Genomic DNA, 24,748 nt, shown 5'->3' on the forward strand with positions numbered 1-24,748 from the left:
AGGGCGGGGAAGGTGACCTACACAATGTTGTCGGACTACAGGAAGAAAGCAGAAAGCATCTTCAAACATCACTAGGATTCCACGCAAAACAGCATTTACCATATGGCTCCGCTGAACTGCTCAGACAGGCAAAACTAACCCATGGCGGCAGAGGCAAGATCAGTGGCCGCCTTGGCAGGTATGCTGGACCAGGAAGAGGCACGAGCAAACTCTCTGGGGTAGGGTCGACTGTCTGTATCTTGATGGGGTGTGGATTACAGCATGCAGGAGTTTGTCAAAGCAATTGGGGTGGGCGTCGTGGAATGGCAGGTTAACATGCTGCTTGGGACGGCCGCATCCCATGTTCCAGTGTTGGTTCAAGTCCCTGCTGCTCTGCTTCTGATCCAGCTCCCTGCTGAAGCACCTGGGAAGGCAGCAGATGATGGCCCAAGTATTTGGGCCCCTGCCACCCGTGTGAGAGGCTCAGCTGGAGTACCTGGCTCCTGGGTCAGTCTCAGCAATTGGCATTTGAAGAACAAATCAGCGGATGAAAGATTGAGCTTTCTCTGTTTCTCTCCTTTCTCTCTGTCACTCTGCCTTTCAAATAAATAACTCAGAAAAATATTATAAGGCAACAAGACTCCTATATATAGTGTACATACACACATGGGTGTATCTACACATGAGAGTACTTAAAATGTTCATGGGAATGGAATTAAAAGTTTATTTTGGGGGCTGGCGCTGTGGCATAAAGGGTAAAGCCACCGAATGCAGCACCAGCATCCCATATGGGTGCTGGATCGAGTTCCGGCTGTTCCATTTCTGATCCAGCTCTCTGCTGTGGCCTTGGAAAGCAGTAGAGGATGGCCCAAGTGCTTCAGCCCCTGCACCTGTGTGTGAGACCTGGAAGAAGCTCCTGGCTCCTGGCTTCGGATCAGCACAGCTCCTGCCATTGTGGCCATCTGGGGGAATGAATGAACCAGTAGATAGAAGACCTCTCTCTCTCTCTCTCTCTCTCTCTGCCTCTCCCCACCCATGGCTGATGACTTGCTGGCTCAGTCTCATGAGCCGAAAGCTCCAGAGAAACCCCTCGCTGAGGGGCGGGCATTGTGGCACCCGTGATGCCAGCATCCCTTATGATTGGCTTCTGATCTAGCTTCCCGCTAATGTGCCTGGGAAGGCAACAGAAAATGACCCAAGTGCTTGAATCCCTGCTACACCCACGTGGGACATCCTGATGGAGTTCCAGGCTCCCAGCTTCAGCTGGCATCCCGATATGGTAACTCTGCCTTTCAAATAAATAAATAACTCTATTAAAAAAAAAAAAGTTTACTTTGGTGCAAATGTTTTTGAAATTCATGCTTATGAGGGATCCTCAAGAAATTCAAGAAAAGGAGTATGAGCAAAACACTATATATGGATCTCAAAACTTTATACATCAAAGTAAATTTACTTTTTTTTTTTTTTTTTTTTTTGAGAGAGAGAGAGATGGAGCTCCTCTCCACTGATTTACTCCAAATCTTGCAATGGCCAGAGCTGGACTGACACTGATGCCAGGAGCTGAGAACTAAATCCAGGTCTCCCACATGGATGAGAGACCTAAGCACACACACCATCCCCTGCCACCTTAGCAGGAAGCTAGAGCAGAACCAGACCCGAGACTTGACTCCAGGTGCTCTGATACGGGAATGTGGGCATCCCAACTGGTATCTTTAAAAAAAAAAAAAGATTTATTTATTTATTTGAAAGGCAGAGTTACAGAAATGCAGAGAGAGAGAAAGAGAGAGAGAGAGAGAAAGGTCTTCCATCCACTGGTTCACTCCCCTGATGGCCACAATGGCCAGAGCTGTGACGATCTGAAGCCAGAAGCCTGGAGCTTCCTCTGGGTCTCCCACATGGGTGCAGGGGCCCAAGGCCTTGGGCCATCTTGTACTGCTATCTCAGGATGTAGCAGAGAGCAGGATTGGAAGTGGACCAGCCGGGACTTGAACTGGTGCCCAAATGGGGTGCCTGCACTGCAGACCGGGGCTTTAACCTGCTGCACCACAGTGCCAGCCCCTCCAACCAGTATCTTAACTGTTAGGCCAAACATCTGCCCCTAAATATATCTTTTAATTCCATTGTGTGAACTTGCTGATGTGCCCCGTGTGTGTGTGTGTACTGGATTCATAAGAAAGTAGAATCTTCTATTGAGCACTAAAGGTTTTTTATAGAAAGTAAAAGCCACTGTGATTTGGGCCTTAAGCTTTGGGCAGGGAAAAGGACTTTAAGAACCTGTGGTTCAAACTGTGCTCTTCAAATGAGTCTATCAGTAGGCCTCCACTTCCCCAGAGCCAGCCAACAGAGCAGCCGCTGGGCAGGAACCAGCCCCGGGATTCCTAAGTTCTGACACGGGGTTGGTTCCTGGTTCTGGACCCGTCCTAGGGAGAAGCAGATGAAGCAGAAGACCAAAGGCGATTTTATGAACTTATTTCATTTAAACCGCCAAGCCTGGAGCTGAACAGTCTCTCCCAGCAAGCCTGGGCCAACCCAGGACATCAGCTGTCCAGCAATGAGAAAGCGCTTGCTTAGACCAGCAGGCTTAGTCTGTCAGCTCACAGAGAACCCGGTGACTGGCAAGCGGCTGCGAGCTAAGGAGACGGAGACCAGGAGTCCTAAGATCGGCTCACTGTAGGGCCTTGAACTGCCTCTGACTGTGACAGAGAGACATGCGTGTTTAGTCTTCGTCTCTGGTCCCTGGCAATCGGCTCCCAAACCTTGGAAGCCTCAAGTGATAACAGTGTCTTCCGGATGCAAAAGAGATGACTGGTGGCAGGGGACGCCAGACGGCTTCAGGCTGGGGCCGGCGGCCAGAAGCACCAAGGCCTGTTTATGGCCCTGGCACTTTGAGCTCCACCCTGAGTCACCCACCCATGGCCGATGACTTGCTGGTTCAATTTTGTGAGTTGAAAGCTCCAGAGAAAGCCCTCGCGGGTACTGTTTAAACCCCTCACCGAGGAGCAGGCATTGTGGCACCCATGATGCTAGCATCCCCTGTGAGCACCAGTTTGAGTCCTGGCTGCTCGGCTTCTGATCTAGCTTCCCGCTAATGCGCCTGGGAAAGCAACAGAATATGACCCAAGTGCTTGGATCCCTGCTACACCCACGTGGGAGATCCTGATGGAGTTTCAGGCTCCCAGCTTCAGCTTGGCCCAGCCCCAGCTGTTGTGACCATCTGGGGAGCGAACCAGCAGTTGGAAGTGCGCGCGTGCTCTCTCTCTCTCTCTCTCTCTCGTCTCTGATTGCCTTCCAAATAAATAAATCTTAATAAAAGAAAAGAACCCCTTAACTGACGGGTCTGGAGAGCTTCAGGCTGGTGGAAGGGGCGGGGAGGGCAGAGCACCTGCAGAGGGAGCGGAAGCCCTGCCTGGTTCCCTCCCCCTTGTCCCAGACATCTCTTCCATGGGCTGCTCCGGAGCGACAGCCTATTAACGTCAAGGTCAGCGCAGGGTTTTTCCAGGCTCTGTGGGGCACTCTAGCATATGGTCCCTCATGAGGAGGGCTCCCTGGACTCCCCAGTTCCTAGCCTGGGGGGATTCAAACCTTTGGGGGTGTGCTCCGAGTCTGGTAAGTCAGGAACGGGACTGACTTGAATAGCAGGCACCCAGGTGGTATCAGGATGCCAAAGCAGAAATCACACACGTGGGGCCGAAGTGTTGTCAGGTTGAAACCAGCACAGACCTACCCTCGTGGGGCCCGATTCCCCACCTATAGGACCAAATGTCACTCGGGCCTTGCCAGCTACGATCCTGGGGGTGAGCCGCTGGCTTCCGAATTTCCAGAGTTAATAAGGAGGGGGGTGCTCACTCAGGGAGCCACCGCAAACTCAGCGTCCGAACGCCAAGCACCACGGCTTTGCAGCCTTCCTATGCTGTTTGGACTAAGCTTGTGTCAGAACTCTCGGGATTTCTGCAGCGGGGAGCAGCACACACACGCAACCCCATCCTTGTCCCCAGCTCTCAAAAGACCTGCAGCCCAAGTGCCCCGAGATGAAAGAACCGGTCTCTCTCCGCGAGCCTCTCTGTTTGACACTGAAACTCAAAACAGAATTCCCGACGTGCCTCGCAGATGGCAAGGCCCGGGCTGCATTAATGATTAAAACGGCAGCTGGTGGTGTCTGAGCGGCAAGGTGGCCAGTTAGGCAGCTTAGCATCTGTTTAAATTCCCTCTCCTCTTCCATCTCACACTGTCGGTCCAACGCAGATCCGGAGAGAAAGTAAAACAACGCAGATCTGAGCTTTAATGAGCTGGAAAGGAAACACATCCTTGGACCAAATTCCCGGAAAACTTGCGGGGATGAGAGAGGACAGTTAAGACACGGAATGACAGGAGGCCTGAGACCAAACTCAGCCCCCCGGGGGAGGTCCTGCCTTGCTGGGCCTCAGCTTCCTGATCAATGAAGGACGAGGCCTCCTGCCTGACAGGGCTGCTAGGAGAGGGAAGGGAAGGGAAGCCTGTCAGGTACTGAACCCAGCCCCTGGCAGAGACCAGCATCACGGTTCTTTTTTATTTATTTATTTATTTATGTATGTATGTATGTATGTATGTATGTATGTATTTATTTGACAGGCAGAGTGGACAGTGAGAGAGAGAGACAGAGAGAAAGGTCTTCCTTTGCCGTTGGTTCACCCCGCAATGGCCGCTGCAGCCGGCGTGCTGTGGCCGACGCACTGCGCTGATACGAAGCCAGGAGCCAGGTGCTTCTCCTGGTCTCCCATGGGGTGCAGGGCCCAAGCACTTGGGCCATCCTCCACTGCACTCCCGGGCCACAGCAGAGAGCTGGCCTGGAAGAGGGGCAACCGGGACAGAATCCAGCACCCCGACCGGGACTAGAACCCGGTATGCCAGCGCCGCAAGGCGGAGGATTAGCCTAGTGAGCCGCGGCGCCGGCCCTAGCATCACGGTTCTTAAAAAAGATTGTTTTTATTTATTTATTTGAAAGGTAGAGTTATGGACAGTGAGAGAGAAAGACAGAGAGAGAGAGGTCTTCCATCTGCTGGTTCACTCCCCAAATGGCCACAATGGCTAGAGCTGCGCCGACCTGAAGCCAGGAGCCAGGAGCTTCTTCCAGGTCTCCCACATGGGTGCAGGGGCCCAAGGACCTGGGACATCTTATATTGCTTTCCCAGGCCATAGCAGAGAGCTGGATCGGAAGTGGAGCAGGCGGGACTCGAACCGGTGCCATATGGGATGCTGGCGCTGCAGGCAGAGAATTAACCTACTGCGCCACGGCGCCGGCCCCAACATCACGGTTCTTAATATAAGGGTATGACATCAGAGGCAGGCAACAACAAGAGCAACAAAATCCAACTGGACTTCAAATGAATGAATTTTAGGCCTCAAAGGCCACTATAGACAGAACAGAAAGGCAACCCACAGAATGGGAGAAAAATCGTTGCAAAAAATTTATCTGATAAGGGGTTAAAATCCAGACTTTGTAGAGAACTCAAAAAAAAAAAAGCCTGAACAACAACAATAAGCAAATCGATTAAAAACTAGGCAAAGGACTTGAAGAGGCATTTCTCCAAAGACGATACACAACTGGCCAACACACACACATAAAGACGCTCAGCAGGGCCAGTGCTGCGGCACAGGAGGTGAGGCCACAGCCTGCAAGGCCAGCATCCCGTACTAGTTGGATCTAGTGCTAGTTTGGGTCAAAGATGCTCTGCTTCTGATTCAGCTCCCTGACAAAGCACCTGGGAAAGTAGCAGAAATTGCCCAAGAACTGGAGCCTTTGTCCATCCATGTGGGAGATGCAAACGGAGTTCCCAGTTCCTGGCTTCACACTGGCCTGACCCTAACCGTTGCAGCCATTTTGGGAGTGGAAGAAAGATCTCTTTCTTTCTTTCAAAGAAATACAATAAATTTTTTTAAAAGTACAAATCAAAATCACAATGAACTCAGCTTTATACTCCCTAGGATGGCCACCATAAAGAGAAAGCAAAGCAAAAGTGAAAATAATAAGTGTGTGATCCCTTCTCGGCCTTTTGGTGTTGGGGCCAGTGCTGTAGCAGGTAAAGCCATCGTCTGCAGTGCCAGCATCCCATATGGGCACCAGTTCTAGTCCCGGCTGCTCCACTTCCCATCCAGCTCTCTGCTATGGCCTGGGAAAGCAGTGGAAGACGGTCCAGGTGCTTGGGCCCCTGCACCCGCATGGGAGACCTGGAAGAAGCTCCTGGCTCCTGGCTTTGGATTGGCATAGCTCTGGCCATTGCAGCCATCTGGGGAGTGAACCAGCAGGTAGAAGACCTCTCTCTCTCTCTCTCTCTCTCTCTCTCTCTCTCTCTGCCTCTCCTTCTTTCTCTGTGTAACTCTTTCAAATACATAAATAAATCTTAAAAAAAAAAATAAGAAGTGTTGGTGAGGATGTGGAGAAGTGAGAAGTCTTGTGTGCAGCCAGTGGCAATGAAAAATGGAGCAGCAGCGATGAAAAATAGCAAAGGGGCTTTCCAAAAAAATTCAAACTAGAACTTCCACCGACCCAGCCATTCTGCTTCCAGCTACCAGGAGACAGGAGCAGATGGTTGCATATGCGCCTCCATAGCAGCACTATTCACAACTGGCAAAAATAGGAGCAGCCCAAGTGTACATCACTGGATGGATGGACAGGTGGATGGATAAACAACATGTGGCATACACAAGAGGGTTTTCAGGGCCGGTGCTGCGGCTCACTAGGCTAATCCTCTGCCTGCAGTGCCGGCACCCCAGGTTCTAGTCCCGGTTGGGGTGCCAGATTCTGTCCCGGTTGCCCCTCTTCCAGGCCAGCTCTCTGCTGTGGCCCGGGAGTGCAGTGGAGGATGGCCCAAGTGCTTGGGCCCTGCACCTGCATGGGAGGCCAGGAGGAAGCACCTGGCTCTTGGCTTCAGATCAGTGCAGCACGCTGGCCGTGGCGGCCGTTTTGGGGGTGTAGCAGGTAAAGCTACCGCCTGCAGTGCCGGCATCTCATATGGGTGGCAGTTCCGGTCCCAGCTGCTCCACTCCTGATCCAGCTCAGGATCCTTCCAACAGAAGGAAGACCTTCCTCTCTGTCTCTCTCTCACTGTCTAACTCTGCCTGTCAAAAAAAAAAAAAAAAAAAAGGGGTTTTCAGAATGTTATGGAAAAGAGAATTTAAAAAGTTTCTTTCGGTTAGAAAATTTTTGAAATCTATACAAGTGAAAGACAGAGTTACAGAGGGGCAGAGTGCATGCTGGAGAAAGAGAGAGAGAGAGAGAGGGAAAGAGAGAGAGAGGTCTTCCATCCACTGGTTCACTCCCAATTGGCCTCAATGGCCGCAGCTGGGCAGATCCAAAGCTGGGAGCCTGGGGCTTCTTCCAGGTCTCCTATGTGGATGCAGAGGCCCAGACACTTGGACCATCTTCCACTGCTTTCCCAGGCCATAGCAGAGAGCTGGATCAGGAGTGCAGCAGCTGGGACTGGAACTGGCACCCGTATGGAATGCCGGCACTACAGGCGGTGGCTTTACCCACTACACCACAGCACCAGCCCCCATACATAGCTTTTTCGTAACATTCATTTTCCATGAATTTGTTGAAGTCTCCATGTGGATTATACAGCCTTAAAAGGAAGAGAGTCTTAACAGAGTTGAGCCTGGAAGACATCATGTTGAATGGAATAAGAAACACAGGGCCAAATGCTGTGACTCCATTCACATGAGGTTCCCTGGAGCGGTCACACTGACAGGGAGAGAACAGGCACTGGTGGCTGCCAGTGGCCTGGGATGCGGGTCGGGGTGGGGAGGGAGGAAGAGGGGAGATTCTTTCTCAATTTTGTAAGATGAGAGTTCTGGAAATAGACTGTACTGGTATCTCGCAACAACCTGAACGTACTTAATGCCTCTGAATGGAATACTTAAAAATCGTTACAATGTTACAATGGGGGAAAGCCACTTGGTGGTCGGTGCTTTGGCACAGCAGGTAAAGCCACCACCTGCAGTGCTGGCATCCCATGTGGGTGCTGGTTCCAGTTCCGACTGCTCCACTTCCCATCCAGCTCTCTGCTATGGCCTGGGAAAGCAGCAGAGGATGGCCTAAGTCCTTGGGCCCTTGCACCCAGGTGGGAGACCCAGAAGAAGCTCCTGGCTTTGGATGGGCGCAGCTCCAGCTGTTGAGGCCATCTGGGGAGTGAACCAGCGGGTGGAAGACCTCTCTCTCTCTCTCTCTCTCTCTGCCTTTGCCTCTCTGTAACTCTTTCAAATAAATAAATAAACCTTTTAAAAAAAAGACGCCACTTGAGATGCCTGCCTCCCACACCACTGGGCCTGGATTTGCGTCCCGACCACTTTCACAAGTCCATCTTCCTGCTTATGCACATCCTGGAAGGCGATCCACAGAATGGGAGAAAAATACTTGCAAGACGTGGATCTGCTAAAGGATCAATATCCAGAATATATAGGGAACTCCTAAACCTGAGTAACAAAAACACTAACAATGCAATGAAAACCTGGGCAAAGGGCGTGACCTGGCCTTTCTCTACAGAAGATACACAAGCGGCCAACGCGCAGAAGAACAGGTGCTCAAGTATCCGGATCCCCGCTACCCACGAGGGAGACCCCGACTGAGTTCTGGGCTCCTGGCTGTGGCCTAGCCCAGCCTTGAGTGTTGGGAGCATATGAAGAGTGACCCAGCACGTGGAAGGTCGGTCTCTCTCCCTCTCTGTCTCTCTCTCTGTCTCTGTCTCTCTCTTCTGCCTTCCAAATAAATAGAAATTACATTTTAAAAACTTCAGTGGCTAAAATGATAAATTTTGCATGTTTATTTTGCCGCATTTTTTTTTTACGATGAAGGAAAAAGATAAAGAAAGAACAAACAGGAGCAGGTGCCCACGGGCAGCAGTGTGGTGACGCCTGGGGGAGCCGCAGCGTAGTAGCACACTCACCCCCACATGCTCACTTGACGCTCCATGCCCTGCGTGCCAGGCGCAGGTGTTTCTGGACGCCCCACCACCCCGGACGGAGGACAGAGCTGAGCACAGACTGAGGGTCCCCTCGTGCAAGGTGCTGGGGATCGGAACTGTGTCCGATTTGGGAGGTTTTTCTTTCAAAACCTGCGATCTCTGGACTTCACTCGTGGAGCCTGGCTATCTGAAAACCCACAGTGCTCCACGCCCCGAACCTTCAGAAACCTGGGGAGTGCCGTGGGCTCCAGATGGCAAATGAAGGGGGTTCAACTTTCATTGCAACAGTGACTGGACCCACACAAGGGGCAGGCGCCGGGAGGGGCAAGGATGGGCCTGACTCCCACCCCACACCGAAGGCGTGGCGATTCACTGATGGCTGTGCTGCTGGGCCCGCGCTATCTTTGGGGAACTCCCAGTTGGAACTCAGGCCCCGTCCTGAGCCAGTGGAAACCGACCGTGCTCAGTGTCTCTACAAGTGGTGTGGGCGAAAGTTCTGGGGCTGCATTGCCTGGGCAGGAGTTGGGTCGGCCTGCAGTGAGCCATGGGACCTTGCACAAGCTCCCGCTCTGGACTGCCAAACTTCTTCATCTGTGAAGTGAAGATAATACCGCTGTCTTAACAGTGTTTTCAGAAAAATAATATTCCATGAGATAATGGGGGTATGATACTAGCTGGGTACCTGGCACACGGTGACAGCCCAATAAATCATAGCCAACAACTGTGGCTTAGAAAGATGCCGATAATTACGATCACAGTAACCGTGAGTGCGTAACTGTGTAGCACAAGTCCCAGCATGCGAGGAAGGGAACCAGGAAACAAAAGCACACATCCTGCCTTCAAGAGCCCCCAGACTTGGGCCGCCACCGTGGCGCAGTAGGTTAATCCTCCACCTGCGGCACCAGCATCCCATATTGGTGTGGGTTCAAGTCTCGGCTGCCCCTCTTCCGACCCAGCTCTCTGCTGTGGCCTGGGAAAGCAGTAGAAGATGGCCTAGGTCCTTGGGCCCCTGCACCCACGTGGGAAAAGCACCTAGCTCCTGGCTTCAGGTCAGCATAGCTCTGGCTGTTGTAGCCATTTGGGGAGTGAACCAGTGGATGGAAGACCTCCCTCCATCCCTCTCTCCCTCCCTCTCCATCTCCATCTCCATCTCCATCTCCATCTCTCCCTGTCACTGCCTCCCAGATAAGTAAATATTTTTGTTTAAACGCTGGTCGGGTTCCTGCATCCCACACTGAAGTACATGGGTTCAGGATCCAGTTCTGCTTCCAGTTCCAGCTTCCGGCTACTGCATTCCCTGTACACAGGTCAGAGACCTGGATTGAGTCTGGCTGCAGTCTGGCCCCACTGCCATCTCTTGAGGGCATCCGAGGTGTAAACCAATGCATGAGAACTCTCTCTCTCTCTCTTTAATAAGCAAAAAATAAAACAATAATTCGAAGAAGGCAATAAGCACATGACAAGACCCATGAGAACAGGAAACCGTCGGGAAAAGGACCCAGCAGGCCTGGAGATAGCAGCTTTCTGCAGGCCACCGTGCCAGGCGTCCCACACACATCACCTCATCTCCTCTTCCCACAACCCCGGAGGGCCAGTAACCCCCCTCTGCTTTGCAGGCGACGGAAACGCTGGATGGCTGACATGGCCGACAAGCACCGTGAGTTCAGAGAAGAGAGTCTTATCGTACACGGGATGGTCTGGGGAGGCTGCCCGGAGGAAAAGGCTAGCGCTGACGGGTAAGTCTCGATGACTGGATGAAGAAAATGAGAGAATCTTCCAGGACAGAAAGACTGGAGGGACCACTAAAACAGGTGTGGTCAGAGAGAGAGAGAGAGAGAGATCTCCCATCCACTGGTTCACTCCCCAAATGGCTGCAACAGCTGGCACTGGGCCAAGCCAAAGCCAGGAGCCCCCTCTGGGTCTCCCATGTGGGCGGCAGGGGTCCAAGGACTTGGGCCATCTTCTGCTGCTTTCCCAGACACATTATTAGCAGGGAGCTGGACTGGAAGTGGGGCACCTGGGACTTGAACCCCTATGTGGTGGGGGAGCCATGGGCCGCAGAACTGGCCCCAAGAGACCTGTTTTTGAAAGGTCCCTTGGGGAAGGCGTTTGGCACAGTGGTTAAGGTACCGCATCCCTTTTCGGAGTGCCTGGGTTTCGGTCCCCGCTCCACTTCCTCAAGTCTAGCTTCCTGTGGATGCTCACCTTGGGAGGCGGCAGGTGGTGGGCCAAGTACTCGGGCTCCTCCCACCCACAGGGGAGACCTGCACTGAGACCCCAGTTCCCAGCTTCAGCCTGGCCAAGCCCAGGGTGCTGCGGACATTCCACCAGGGATGGAAGACCTCTGTCATCTCTCTCTCTCTCTCTCTCTCTCTCTCTGTTCTTCAAATAAATTTAAAAAATTTTAAAGATTTATTTATTTACTTGGAAGTCAGAGTTACACAGAGAGAAGTAGAGACAGAGAGAGAGAAGTCTTCCATGCACTGGTTCACTCCCCAATTGGCTGCAATGGCCAGAGCTGGGCCGATCCGAAGCCAGGAGCCAGGAGCTTCTGCCAGGTCTCTCACACAGGTGCAGGGACCCAAGGACTTGGGCCATCTTCCACTGCTTTCCCAAGCCACAGCAGAGAGCTGGATCAGAAGTGGAGCAGCGGGGACTTGAACCGCTGCCCACATGGGATGCCCGCACTGCAGGCAGTGGTCTTACCCACTATGCCACAGCACCGGCCCCGGCAAAAATTTAAAAAGTAAAAGGCCTCTCCTCTAACCACAACAAGCTAGGCTGGTACAAGTATTTCTGAACCTTACTTGTATCTTTTCAGACTACTAGATTAGCCCAAAGCACTTCGGGGTGATTTATCTGCTAGGTCAAGAGCAACGACCCTTGAGTGCAGCTCCTCTGGGCGTTATATTCATACTCCTATTTCAAGTCAAAAATAGATAGTCCATACAGGAAGGTTGTACAGAAATACGCTAAAAGTGCTCACACAACTGTCGCATCTCCACGGCATGAGAAAACGGGGGTGAAGGACAGAAGAAGTCCCTATATGAAGCAATTAGAATCTCAGCGAATTTGTAAGGAAACTGGAGATTCTTTTCCTTTGCATTTTCTGTATTTTTTGTATTTTCCACATGGTTATATGTGTTTGCTTTTTTTTAAAGCACAATTACATGGGAGTTTTAAATACCCCAAACAGCCCACCTCGAGGCAGTGTATCTATTTGTTTTGTTTTGAGGACTTACTTATGGGGCTGGCACTGTGGCATAGCGGGTAAAGCCTCTGCCTACAGCACCGACATCCCATATGGGTACCGGTTCAAGTCCTGGCTGCTCCACTTCTAATTCAGCTCCCTGCTAATGCACCTAGGAAAGCAGCGGAACTCGGCCCAAATGCTTGGGCCCCTGCACCCATGTGGGGGACCTGGATGAAGTTCCTGGCTCCTGGCTTTGGATGGACCCACCTCTGGCCAGTGAGGCCATTTGGAGAGGGAACCAGCAGGTGGAAGATCTCTTTGCCTCTCTTTCTCTATAACCATGCCTTTCAAATAAATAAATAAAAAGACTTATTTATTTATTTGAAAGGCTCAGTTAGAGAGAGAGAGAGATCTTTCATTTGCTGGTCCACACCCTAAATGGTCACAACAGCCAGTTCTGGGCCAGGTTGAAGCCAGGAGCCCCGATCTCCATCTGGGTCACCCACATAGAGACAAGCCCCATTCCCACCCCCACCAAACACGCACACACACACTCTCTCACGGATGGGGGCTTTGATGCTAAGAGCGAAGAAGGATCTTTTAGTGACCGCTGAGGGGAAACCCATACCACCACCCTCCTTAGACATCACCCACAGCCCCCAGCTGGCCAACACCACGAGCAAAGCCTCCCCCCTCAAGCCTTACCCTCCCTCTCCTACCTCTTCCCATCACCAGGCAAGCGGAACCAGTGTCATCCCGCCCACCTGCCCCGACAGCCAGCATTCGCTGAGTTGTGTCTCTGCTGAGAGCCCCCCCCAACCCTCCCTTCACGTTTCCCCAGGGACCAAACCATGCCCGCTCATCAAAGCCCTGGTGTCTCCTGCGCCCCGTTCCCTTTCCACCCTGCTCCTCCTCATCTCTCATGCACCCTATACAGGACCACCCCCAGATCTGCAGCAGGCCCCTACTGTTGGTGACCCTGGGTGAGTTAGAGAACTTCCCACGGCCTCAGTGGCCTCATCTGCAGCATGGAGCCGATGACAGTACACTGTGTGAGGGTGAGGCAGCCACGCTTACTACAGAAAGTGCCCGCTGCAATAATGGGCACACGGTTACAGCAACACTGATCTCAAAAAGCAAGCGCAGGGGCCGGCGCTCTGGCGCAGCCGGTTAAGCCGCCACCTATGATGCATCCCATGTTGGAGCACTGGTTTGGAGTCCCAGCGACTCCCACCTCTGCTCTCGATCCAGCTCCCTGCTAATGTGCCTGGGAAAGCCCCGATGGAGGTCCAGGCACCCGGCTTTAGCCCGGCCCAGTTTCCCAATCATGTGGCCATTTAGGGAGTGAACCAGTAGAAGGAAGATTCTCTCTCTCTCTCTCTCTCTCTCTCTCTCTCTCTCTGTCACTCTTTCAAATAAACATAAATAAATATTTAAAAAATAAAAAGATTTATTTATATTTATTTGGAAGGCGCACACACACACACATACACACACGTCTTCCATCTGCTAGTACACTCCTCAAACGGTCACAATGACCAGAGCTGGGCCTCCAGGTCTCCCATGTGGGTGCAGGGGCCCAAGTACCTAGGCCATCTTCTTCTGCTTTCCCAGGTGCATTAGCAGAGAGGTGGATCAGAAGTGGAGCAGCCAGGACTTGAACTGGCACCACAGGTGGTGGCTTGACCCGCTATGCCATGGCGCCGGCCCCTAAATCTTTTTATTTTTTTTAAAGTTCAGCTGTGATGATTACTTCTAGAGGTGCCCCCGCTGGCCCCCATCCTTACTGCAGTGTTCTGTCTGGCAGTCTGTCTCCTGAGTGTAAGTAAATAACCTTGGGTGACCACTTGTTTCGTTATCTGAATTAAGTTCCTGTCTTAGGTCCCCTACCAGGCTGAGAATTCTGGTAAATGCTTAACTTGGTATACACAGATAGCCCATAAAGGAACCATGAATGAATGAATGAATGAATGAAATGGGAGAACAAATTCTATCTAATCACAACTGGAAGAGGCATTTGGCTGGCGGTTAAGGCTCTACTTAGATGCCCACGTCCCATATCCGAGGGCCTAGGTTTGACGCCCACATCTGGCTCCTGACTCCAGCTTCCTGCTGGTACGGATCCTAGGAGGCGGCAGTGACAGCTCAGGTAATCAGGTTCCTGCCTGGGAGACCCAAGTTGAGGTCCTGGCTCATGGCTTCAGCCTTGGCCCAGCCTGTCTCCTGATTGTAAGTAAATAAATACACTCACGGTCTGACCACAAGAAAACCCACGTGCAATGTTTGAAGACAGGTAAAGGAGCAGACTTTTCCTGGAGAGCAGCGGTTCCCACGGTACACCAGCGGCAGCAGCCTCACCAGGGAGCTGAGCGAGGAGGAATGCCAGCCCCCAGGCTGAGGTCCCGAGGCGGACCCAGCGTCCTGTCCTGTGTTAACAAGTCCTCCCAGCGTCCTGTCCTGTGTTAACAAGTCCTCCAGGTGTTTCTGGCGACACTGAATCCAGAGCTCTGAAGACCAGTAACACACGCAGGGACTTCAAAAAGTTTGTAGAGGGATGGAATTAAAAAATAAGTTTATTTTGGTGCAAAAAAATGTTGAAAGCCATGCATAGCATTTGCATCATATGCATTTTTCACCAGCTTAAAGTTTGTTTAAATTTTTATTGATTTGAAAGGCAAAGGGCCGGCGCCGCGGCTCACTAGGCTAATCCTCCACCTTGCGGCGCCGGCACATAGGGCTCTAGTCCCAGTCGGGGCACCGGATTCTGTCCCGGTTGCCCCTCTTCCAGGCCAGCTCTCTGCTGTGGCCCGGGAGTGCAGTGAAGGATGGCCCAAGTCCTTGGGCCCTGCACCCCATGGGAGACCAGGAGAAGCACCTGGCTCCTGCCATCGGATCAGCGCAATGTGCTGGCCGCAGCGCGGCAGCCATTGGAGGGTGAACCAACGGCAAAAAGGAAGACCTTTCTCTCTCTTTCACTGTCCACTCTGCCTGTCAAAAAAAAAAAAAAAAAAAAAAAGAGGTAGGCCGCAGCGGCCATTGGAGGGTGAACCAACAGCAAAAAGGAAGACCTTTCTCTCTCTCTCTCTCTCTCTCACTGTCCACTCTGCCTGTCAATATATATATATATATATATAAAAAAAAAAAAAAAAAGAAAGGCAAAGAGACACTGATTTACTCCCTAAAAGCCCACGACAGCCAGGGCTGCCCCAGGCCAAAGCCAGCAGCCAGGAACTCAATCCAGGTCTCCCACACAGGTGGCAGGGACCCACCAAGGTTTTTCATTAGCAGAAAGCCGGCACTGGAAATGGAGCCGGACTCTAACCTAGGCGCTCCGAAATGGGACACAAGTGTTCCCAGTGGTGTTTTCACCGCTGTGCCAGAAGCCTGAACCTTTTAAAATATTTACTTATTTGGCTCCCTCCCAAATGCACACAATGGCCCCCAGTGGCTGAGGTCAGAGCCAGGAGCTGGGAACTCAACCCAGGTTTCCCATGGGGGTGGCAGAAACCTAATTACTTGAGCCATCACTCCTGCTTCCTAGGGTCTGCATTAGAGGGAAGCTGGAACAGAAGTGGGGCTGGATGTTAAGCCCAGGCACTATGACACGGGACACAGGCGACTTACATGCTAAACCAGCCACCTGCTCTGGCATAAGCTTTCTGAGGTCCTTCATGTGACAGCCCAGAATGAACCAGAAGTGGATCCTGGGCTGCCTCCCGGCGCTGACTTTGCACAAGTCTCTCAACTTCTCGGAGCCAGGGTATCAACACCCAGATAGCTACATGTTGTGGAGATTAAGTGAGCTTTGTATACAGCAGGTGCTTCCATACAGTAGGCGCTTAACAATGACTAGGACGGCTGGCTCATCTTGGTATAAACGTCCCAGGCTACAGCTAGACACCGTGCACCAGGTATTGTCCAGCAGCCCTCAACCTACAAACTCTACAACAGAATATCTGACATTTGCCTGTTTATTAAAACAGAATTACGGAAGAAAATGCATATACCCCTCCTACATTCACTCACACACACCACCACCAACAACAACAACATTCTGGCCAGAATGAACTGCTCACTGGCTTTTCAATGTAAATTAATCTGAACATAAATCTTACAAAAGGAATGTCTGAAAACTTGGCCAACAAGGAAAGCTGCAAATACCTTGCAGGGCACCACGGACCTCCCGGGGAGGGGAGCAATGGTTCACAACATCCAACTCCAAGTTCAACTCCAGATGGCTGTGGAAGGGCGCGATTAAGGCAGTAACATTTTGAAACTTGTTTCAGAAGAGGAAATCAAGAACTAAAGTCCTTTCTCTTCCTGCACATTTCTGAGCCTCTCACGTCCCTGCGTACCTTCTCTCGGCCCCCCCCATTCGACTGAGGAAGCTTCTGGAACGGAGGGCAGGAGGGATGTGAAGAAGCTGAGAGCTGTGTGTCTGCCTGTGGTCTCAGGCGCTGGCGTGAGACCAAACAGCGTCAGGTTAGACCCAGGCTAGACCCAGGCTAGGCCCAGCGTCAGGCTAGACCCAGCGTCAGAGGCCCAGGCTAGACCCAGCGTCAGGCTAGACCCAGTGTTAGGGAGGCCCAGACTAGACACAGCGTGTCAGGGAGGCCCAGGCTTGAGACAGCGCAGTGACTGAACTGCTTCTGCAGCCACAAGCCCCGGACATCGTCTCTGAGTGTGTCACCTTCGCCAAGGATGCCCTAGGAGCAGCGTTTGACAACTGGATCTCCAGCACCCGACTCAGGTCCGCCACCCAACAGGCACTCATAGATGCCCACAGTTGGATGGATGGCATTATTTAGGCTGTTGGGAAGGTATTTGTTTTCAAGATATATTTATTTATTTAAAAGTCAGAGTTACAAAGAGAGAGAGAGAGAGAGAAAGATCTTCCATCCGCTGGTTCACTCCCCCAAGTGGCCACCAATGGCCAGGGCTCAATCAGGCCAAAGTCAGGAGCTAGGAGCTTCATCCAGGTCTCTCACATAAGTGACATGAGCCCAAGGACTTGGGCCATCCTCTATTGCCTTCCCAGGCCATAGCAGAAAGCTGGATCGGAAGTGGAGCAGCTGGGACTCGAACTGGTGCCTATATAGGATGCCGGCTTCTCAGGCGGCAGCTTTACCTGCTACGCCACAGCACCAGCCCCTGGGAGGTTTTTTTTTTTTTTTTTAATGAAGACTAGAGGGAATACAAGCAGAATCAGTTAAAGAATTAAACCCTTCACTGTCCTGCTCCCCTCCTGCCCCCCACAAGAGCAGATCTTCCCCCATGCGACCCAGGCCCTACAGCCATTGCGGCTCCACTCAGACTGGGGGCCCCTCCTGCCCCCGGCTGCCATCCCAGGCCCGCCGGATCTCCTCTTAGCCTGCAGAGTTCGTGGACAGTCCCCAGCAGCTCCTGAATGCCGGTGGCCCTTAGGATCTGCATTGCCATGGTTGCTCCACGCATGTCTGTTTTCTCTCCTGAAACCCTGCAGCCCTGGGGGACGGGATGGGTGTGAGATCCTGGTCCACTTTTTACGGGCTGAGCGGTCGTTTCCACCCCCTGTTCCTAGGGTTCTCGAGTCCAAAGCAGAAAGGACGATGAAGCTTATTCTCACAACAGCTCTAAGGTCAAGGCACGGTGTCGACAGCAGGTGCTTAACCTGGAGGTAGACAGACGGACGTCCCACCTGGGAGGGGCTGGGTTTGGCGCCAGCTCCAGCCTCCTGCCAAGGCGGCCCTTGGGAGGCAGCGGCGATGGCTCAGATGACTAAACTTCTGCCACCCACGAGGGAGACCTGGATTGAGTTCCTGGCCCAGGCCTGGCTCTTGTGGGCATCTGTGGCGTGAAGAGCTGACATGGGGCTCTCCATCTTTCAATCTGTCTCACTGGGTCTCGGTCACTCAAGTAAGTAAAGTTTAAAAAAAAAAAAAAACAAAGAATTGAAAATAAACCAACCAGATTACTAAGTTATGCTTTAAAAAGATGGCTATTCGAACTGCTCTGTGGAAGCTACAGCCACTGTTGCAGTTATTAGTTTGTTGCCATTATGTTTATTTCTGCGGGCCGCCCTCTCCCAGCCTCCGACCCTTCAGGGAGCATACTTTTAAGATCACCTTTATGCTTGGTCACGACAGTGCAGCATACGTATTAGCACCTTATCTGTCCCCTCACCCTGCATCAACTAACTTGAACTATGATGATGACAGCTCTGCCTACTGGTTGCCTGGCAACGGGAGCCTCCATCATCTTTCCGGTCAGGTGTCTCTGACAAGCGACGGTGGACGGTGCTGGCTGGGAGGGCCAGTTTCCTTCACGGGTCACGGATGGGCCACTGGTCTCTCGTACCCTCTCCAGGAGAGCAATCCAAGCCTAACTGAATGATTCTGTTACTCACGCTGACGGTCAGATTTACTGAACCTCTGCTATGTTGTAGGCGCTATGCTCAATGTATTACACACATTATGCTATTGAAACAGTGCCACTCCGGATGGCGCGTGCTCGCTCGCTCGCTCTCTCTCTCTCTCTGTCTTTCTTAGCAGATACACAGTCAAAAGCTCACACCATTTCCTGGGGTCCCAGAGCTGAGAAATGGGCCCACCCAACATTCAACTCAGGTCCTTCCTGACCTAAGTATGACGTTCCTTGTACTTGACACATATCCCAACATCCTATTTGTGATTTCTTAAATCCCCTTTGATTTCCCCGCCTCACCGATTACCCTACATGTTAAAGATGTAGAACTTTCTATAATAAAGGGTGCGGAGAAGAAGGGAAAAGCAGAAACCCACCCCAAGCTTACAGGCTCCTCTGTAACTAGCAGGAGGGCGGCACCAGTAAGAAATGGGACGCGGCTGCAGTGGACGGCCCCACCGGGAAGCAGGGAAGATGGGAGGAAGAACGGAAGGGGCGGGCCCAGAGAGACACCTGAGCCGGCAGCAGAACCCCATCAAGGTGGCAAAAGAGACTTCGGGGCCCAGTGTCCATGACCCCTTATAAAAGCCACTACACCGGGGCTGGTGCTGTGGCGCCACAGGCAGAGGCATCCCACATGGGCACCAGTTCAAGTCCTGGCTGCTCCACTTCCCATCCAGCTCTCTGCTGTGGCCTGGGAAAGCAGTAGAAGACGGCCCAAGTGCTTGCATCCCTGCACCTGCGCAGGAGACCCAGAAGAAGCTCCTGGCTCTGGATCGGCGCAGCTCCGGCCGTTGCAACAATTTGGGGAATGAACCAGTGGACGGAAGACCTCTCTCTGTGTCTAACTCCCTCTGTCTGTAGCTCTACCTCTCAAATAAATAAACACGATCTTTAATTAAAAAAAAAAATAAAAAGCTACTACACCAGGAAGGCGTCCTGAATGCCTGTTAGCCAACAGGAGAGGCCTCGGAACTTGCCAGGGCCCACGAAAGGCTGAAAAGTGGTGGGAAATCGGTACGCAAAGCAGGAAGTGAACAAATCGCCACGGCCTAAACCGGTCGGGCCCCTGGGCCAGCAAAGGCTCCTCCCGATCCTAAAGATGTCTTACGAGTCCTCCAACTAAGATGGTCACAGGCACGAGGCAGCATTCTTGAGGGGTCACGCCCGTCGCTAGCACCTGCCCCAGGTGGGAAAGCAACTGCTTTTCCAGTTCAGGGAATCCCACACGGTGGCCACGCCAGAGTGCTTTCTCCCACACGTGAGCGGTGCTCACCCACGATGCTGCTCATCTCTGCGGCCATTTCCCAGGTGGCCAGAGCCCCACCCCCCACCCTGAGAACGCCAGCAGGCAATGCCGGGCCGGGCACCACCAGATCTCAGCTTTGGCAAATAAAACGGAGCAGAGCGGGGGGTGGGGGGTGGGGGGGTATTAGCAACCTGTTCACCATGCAGCTGCTATTAGGATCACAACTCCACAACGGGACCGCCCCAAACGCCTCACCAGCTCTCTCCCTCCAAACACTCACAGCGGAACTTCAACTCAGAGGGGGCACAAGGCCACTGTGCCCGCTCCAGGCTCTTATCACTCACTTGCACAGTCTCCCATCTTTCCCGGGACGCTCAGTCCGGAATGGCACCCCGCCCCCACAGCGCCCCGCCACCCTCCAACACCCCGCCCCACCACGACCCCCTCGACAGCTCGGCTGAGTCGCCTCGCCAACGAGCGAGTCTTGCAACCTGGGGCATTTTCTGGGGAGACGCCCAGTCTGAGGGCTGCTGGTACTGACGGGGAGGGACAGGCGTCCGGGACGGCCGGGTGAGCGGGTCCTGGCGGGGTGGGGGGAAACAGGGCCGCGAGGCCGGCAGGGTGGAAGAGGGTGCTCAGCGTAGCACCACCTCGAGGGGACAGGGAGGGCCGGCCCGGATGGCTAGGGCCGCTGGAAGTCTCGCAAGAGTACGAGCTGGGCCCCAGGGGCGCCTCCTGGCAGGGCATCCCGCTGCCCAGCGGAGGCCTGGCGACCAGGATGCCGGACCCGTCCCGTGAGCTGGCCCCGCTGCCCGGCCCAGGCGCGACGCCAACAGATGCTGCGGGGCTGGAGGCGGGGGACCCTCAGCCGGTAGCGGCCCGCGCGGTCCGCACCAGCCTCGACAGCCGCCGCCGTCACCCACCCCGGCGCTCGCCGCTCGCCGCTCGCCGCTCGCCGCTCGCCGCTCGCGGGGCCTTACCGAGGCACTGCCCCACCGGCGTGCTGAACGGATTCCCCAGGAGGAACTCCATCTTGCACGGAAAGCGCGGCGGCGGACGGGGCGTCCAGTCTGCCCGCCCGGGTCTCCGCCGTCCCCAGCCGCGGTCCCGACCTGACTGACACTTGCCCCCGCCCCACCCTCAGGAACGCCGAGCCCCGGGCCCTTGACCACGCCCCCTTGTCGCGTCTCTATTGGGCAACGCCTACACAGCCCTCATCCGATTGGCCTTCGCCTCTACCTCAGTGAAGCTCCCACCCACCCCGCGGCGTCCGATTGGCCGGAGAGCGAGCTAGGTCGCTGGAGTCCCCGTCAGGCGTAGCGGCACCTCCCCTGGCCCGCCTCCGAAAGAGAGGCTTTGCGTGTTGATTCGTCCATATATCGGTCAAGCTAGAGAATCCTTAGTATTATTGGATAAAAGACGAGTCAATCACTTAAATAGGGGCAAGGAGAGGAGGTGGATCTACGAAGATCCCCGCCCACAGAAAGTGCTGATTGGGTAAACGTTTGTTTTCTCTAAGCCTGGTTGGTGTGGTAGGATTTCCCCGCCCCGAGAACTGATCACGTGATGCGTCCACTTTCACCCAGGATGTCTACCTCTTAACTTCCCCTTAGCGACCGAGCGGCGGCGCTTGGTTCCCTAGCAACCGGGGGACGCTGTTGCTGCGCAGACCCAGCCCGGAAGCCGGCGCCTGAGAGGAGAGGAGAGGAGACCCGGGGCGGACAGCGGGGAGAGAGGTCGGTCCACTAGTGTGCTCCCCAGATAACCTCAAAAGCCCAGGTCTCCCGCGTGGGCGGTGGGGCCGTGAGCACTTGAGCCGGCACCCACCCCTTCCCAGGTGTGCATTGTTAGCAGGAAGCGGGAGCCAGGAGCTCCCGGGACTCGAACCCCGGCACCCCAGCACGAGACGTGGGTGCCCCAGCGGTGTCCTAAGGGCTGCCGAATCCCACGCCCACCTCTGCGAAGTGAGCTCACGGCTCCTGGGACAGCCACCTGACGCTGGCTTCAGCCAGCCACAACACTTAGTCTTGGGCTTTCTGTGGGTGAGGAAGGAGAGGGTAAGGGCGCAGGGCCAGAAAAGATTTTTTTTTTTAAGATTTATTTTATTTCTTTGAAAGAGTTAGAGGTAGAGCCAGAGAGAGGTCTCCCCTTCACTGGCCCACTCCCCAAATGACCACAACAGCCAGAGCTGCACCAATCTGAAGCCAGGAGCCAGGAGCTTCTTCCAGGTCTCCCACGCTGGTGCAGGGACTTGGGCCAGCTTCCACTGCTGTCCCAGGCCGTAGCAGAGAGCTGGATTAGAAGAGGAGCAGCTGGGACTAGAACCGGCGTCCATATGAAATGCTGGCACATCAGGCCAGGGCATTAACCCGCTGCGCCACAGCGCCAGCCCCTTAAACCTTTCCATACACAGTGTGCTTGCTCTCCTGTCTGCTGATCATTCCTCCAGGTTCCGGCTGTCATCGTCAACCTCTGCACGTCTGTGTGATCATTCTCCCTTGGCTTTGGCTGGGAATGCAGGGTCGTCCCTGTTAGTAACTCCGCTGTGTGACCTTGGCCAAGTATCTTCTTCCCCTCCACCGCGTATCTGAACCCTGTGCCATGTCCCGGCCTGCAGAGCTGGTGTGTAATTCAATAGTGCGTGTGCGCAGAGTCCACGCAAACCCTGTTAGTGGCTGCTCCCCTCCTTAGTAATTCATGGGCACTGGGAACTGTGCGTCGCAGAGCCGATTGGCCCACGGTTCCTGTTTCCCAGGAAACTGCTGCACCTGCTTCCCGGCGAAGAGGCTCTTCAGGTCGCAGCGGCGTCGGACTTGAAGCTGCTGTCTCTGCCGCCTAACTCTGGGCTCACTGACGCCACTGACAGGCAAGTCGGCAGGGACCTGGCCTGGGTGGTGAATTACTGACTGTATCCCCACAGCACAGGGCTGTTCGGGCCTCATCCCTGACCTGGGACAGCTGTGAGAAACCTTGTGCACGGTGGCAGTGAGAGTGTCTGGAACCCTGGGTACAGCTGAGCCATGCTTAGAAAGATGGGTCCATTTCTTACCTGGAAACTGGGGTTCGTCCTATGTGTAAATCGAGTCCCCAGGGAGCTCTCAAGTGTGACCCCCACCTCGGTTGTCACCAACCTCACTCCTCTTGGGGTTCTCAGTACTGTAGCTGGAATGTGCTTCTTAGAATTATTAAAGTCCAGGGGCCGGCGCTGTGGTGCAGCAGGTTAACGCCCTGGCCTACAGTGCTGGCATCCCACATGGGTGCTGGTTCGAGACCCAGCTGCTCCACTTCCGATCCAGCTCCCTGCTAATGGCCTGGGGAAGCAGGGGAAGATGCCCAAGTGCTTGGGCCCCTGAACCCACATGGGAGACCCGTAAGAAGCTCCTGGCTCCTGGCTTCAGATCAGCGCAGCTCCAGCCATTGCAACCATTTAGGGAATGAACCAGCAGATGGAAGACACCTCCCTCCCTCTCTCTCTCTCTCTCTGTCTCTCTCTCTGCAACTCTGCCTCTGAAATAAATAAATAAATCTTAAAAAAAAAAAAAGAATTATTAAAGTCTGGGCATGGGTGGCTTAACCAGGGCCTAGGGTAAGTAGCCACCCCTGGCTCCTGACTCCAGCCCCGCATCAATGCAGACCCTGGAGGCAACAGGGGAGGGCTCGAGCACTTGGGTTCCTGCCACCCACGTGGGAGATCCAGATGGAGTTTTTAGCTCTTCTGGCTTTGGCCTCAGCACAGCTCAGCCCAGCCCTCACCGTCACGGGGGTGGGGTGGGGTGGGGGGCCGTGCTGCTTCCGTGGGCAGAAGGTGGGATAGCAGTGGCACGTGTGGCCAGGGCCAGGTTGGGAGTGCAAGGTGCATACCTGTGTCAGGTGCATCCAGGCGGGGGGCGAGGAGGAAGAACCGGTGAGGACGCCCCCTGTCCCACCTCACAGGGCCTGTATTTGATTTCCAGCTCTGCTTCCCGACTCCAGCTTCCTGCTGGCCCACACCCCAGAAGCAGGAGTGATGGCGCGAGTGGTTGAGTCCCTGCTGCCGGTGCGGGAGACCTGGATGGAGTTTAGGGCTCTTAGCTTCACCCTCTCACCCTGCCCACCCCCTCCATTGGGAGCACCTGCTTGCACTCGCGTCCCCCCCCCCGCCCTGCCCCCCGTCTCTGTTTCTGCTTGTCGAAAACAATTTTTTTAAGATTTATTTATTTATTTGAAAGGCAGAGTTAGAGAGAGAGAGAGGTCTTCCATCCACTGGCTCACTCCCCAGATGGCCACAATGGCCAGGGCTGTGCTGATCCGAAGCCAGGAGCCAGGAGCTTCTTCCGGGTCTCCCACGCAGGTGCAGGAGCCCAGGCACTTGGGCCATCTTCCACTGCTTTCCCAGGTCATAGCAGAGAGCTGGATCGGAAGTGGAGCAGCCGGGACTCGAACCAGTGCCCATATAGGATGCCAGCCACTGCAGGGGGCGGCTTTGCCCGCTATGCCACAGCGCCGGCCCCCAAAAAGAAATTTAAAAGATCACAGAGACCTTAAGAGAAAGGGATGGGAAATGCCCACAGAAGGAGACACAGAACTCGCAAGGCCTGGACTCGGGCGCATTAGGACTGAAAAGCCAGCAGGAGGAAGACAGTGTCTGTGTCAGTCTGTCTGTCCTGTGTGTACCCCCCAGCCCCCATCTTCCTCTTTCTGCCTCTGTGTCTGTTCCTCCTGTTCTTGGCTTCGCCCTGTGCCCGGCCAGGCCAGCTGTGGGGTCCCCACCTCTGCTGAGCACCCTCATCCCTGGTCCCGAGTCTCAGGAGGCAGGGACACGAGTGGGCAGCTTGGGTCAGTGCCTCACTGAGCACTGGACCTGCAGGGGACAAGGCAACTGCCAGCCGGCAACTTGATCGGGGCTGCCAATGGTTGGCACCAAGAGACCTGGACGGGGAGGCCTGGCACCAGGCCACAGCCCAGTGGGACCAGCTGTAGCTGTGGGGCCGAGAGATGGACCCCGGCAGG

General features: G+C 54.0%; 2 protein-coding genes across 9 annotated transcripts in view; one reads left to right on the forward strand and one right to left on the reverse strand.

Moving 5' to 3' along the window:
- TOM1L2 (target of myb1 like 2 membrane trafficking protein) overlaps positions 1–20,957 on the reverse strand; it is a 122,860-nt gene extending 101,903 nt beyond the window's left edge. For 3 of the 4 annotated variants that reach the window (XM_070061570.2, XM_070061569.2, XM_051829030.3), the window contains exon 1: positions 20,740–20,913. In XM_070061570.2, the coding sequence (XP_069917671.2) occupies positions 20,740–20,791 (52 nt within the window). In that variant the 5' untranslated portion in view covers positions 20,792–20,913. Of the gene's footprint in view, positions 1–20,739 lie in introns of all 4 variants that reach the window. The other variant, XM_070061568.2, reaches the window with a different exon arrangement.
- A 303-nt stretch (positions 20,958–21,260) lies between these two features.
- DRC3 (dynein regulatory complex subunit 3) overlaps positions 21,261–24,748 on the forward strand; it is a 34,189-nt gene continuing 30,701 nt past the window's right edge. Inside the window, exons 1-3 of one of the 5 annotated variants that reach the window (XM_089317116.1) lie at positions 21,261–21,495; positions 22,209–22,381; positions 22,515–22,625. The gene's annotated coding sequence lies outside the window, so the exon portion shown is untranslated. The other 4 variants (XM_089317117.1, XM_089317120.1, XM_089317118.1 and 1 more) reach the window with 4 other exon arrangements.

This window comes from Oryctolagus cuniculus, chromosome 17, assembly GCF_051225735.1.
Source record: "Oryctolagus cuniculus isolate XC-2025 breed Fujian yellow rabbit chromosome 17, ASM5122573v1, whole genome shotgun sequence".
Classification (NCBI taxonomy): domain Eukaryota; kingdom Metazoa; phylum Chordata; class Mammalia; order Lagomorpha; family Leporidae; genus Oryctolagus; species Oryctolagus cuniculus.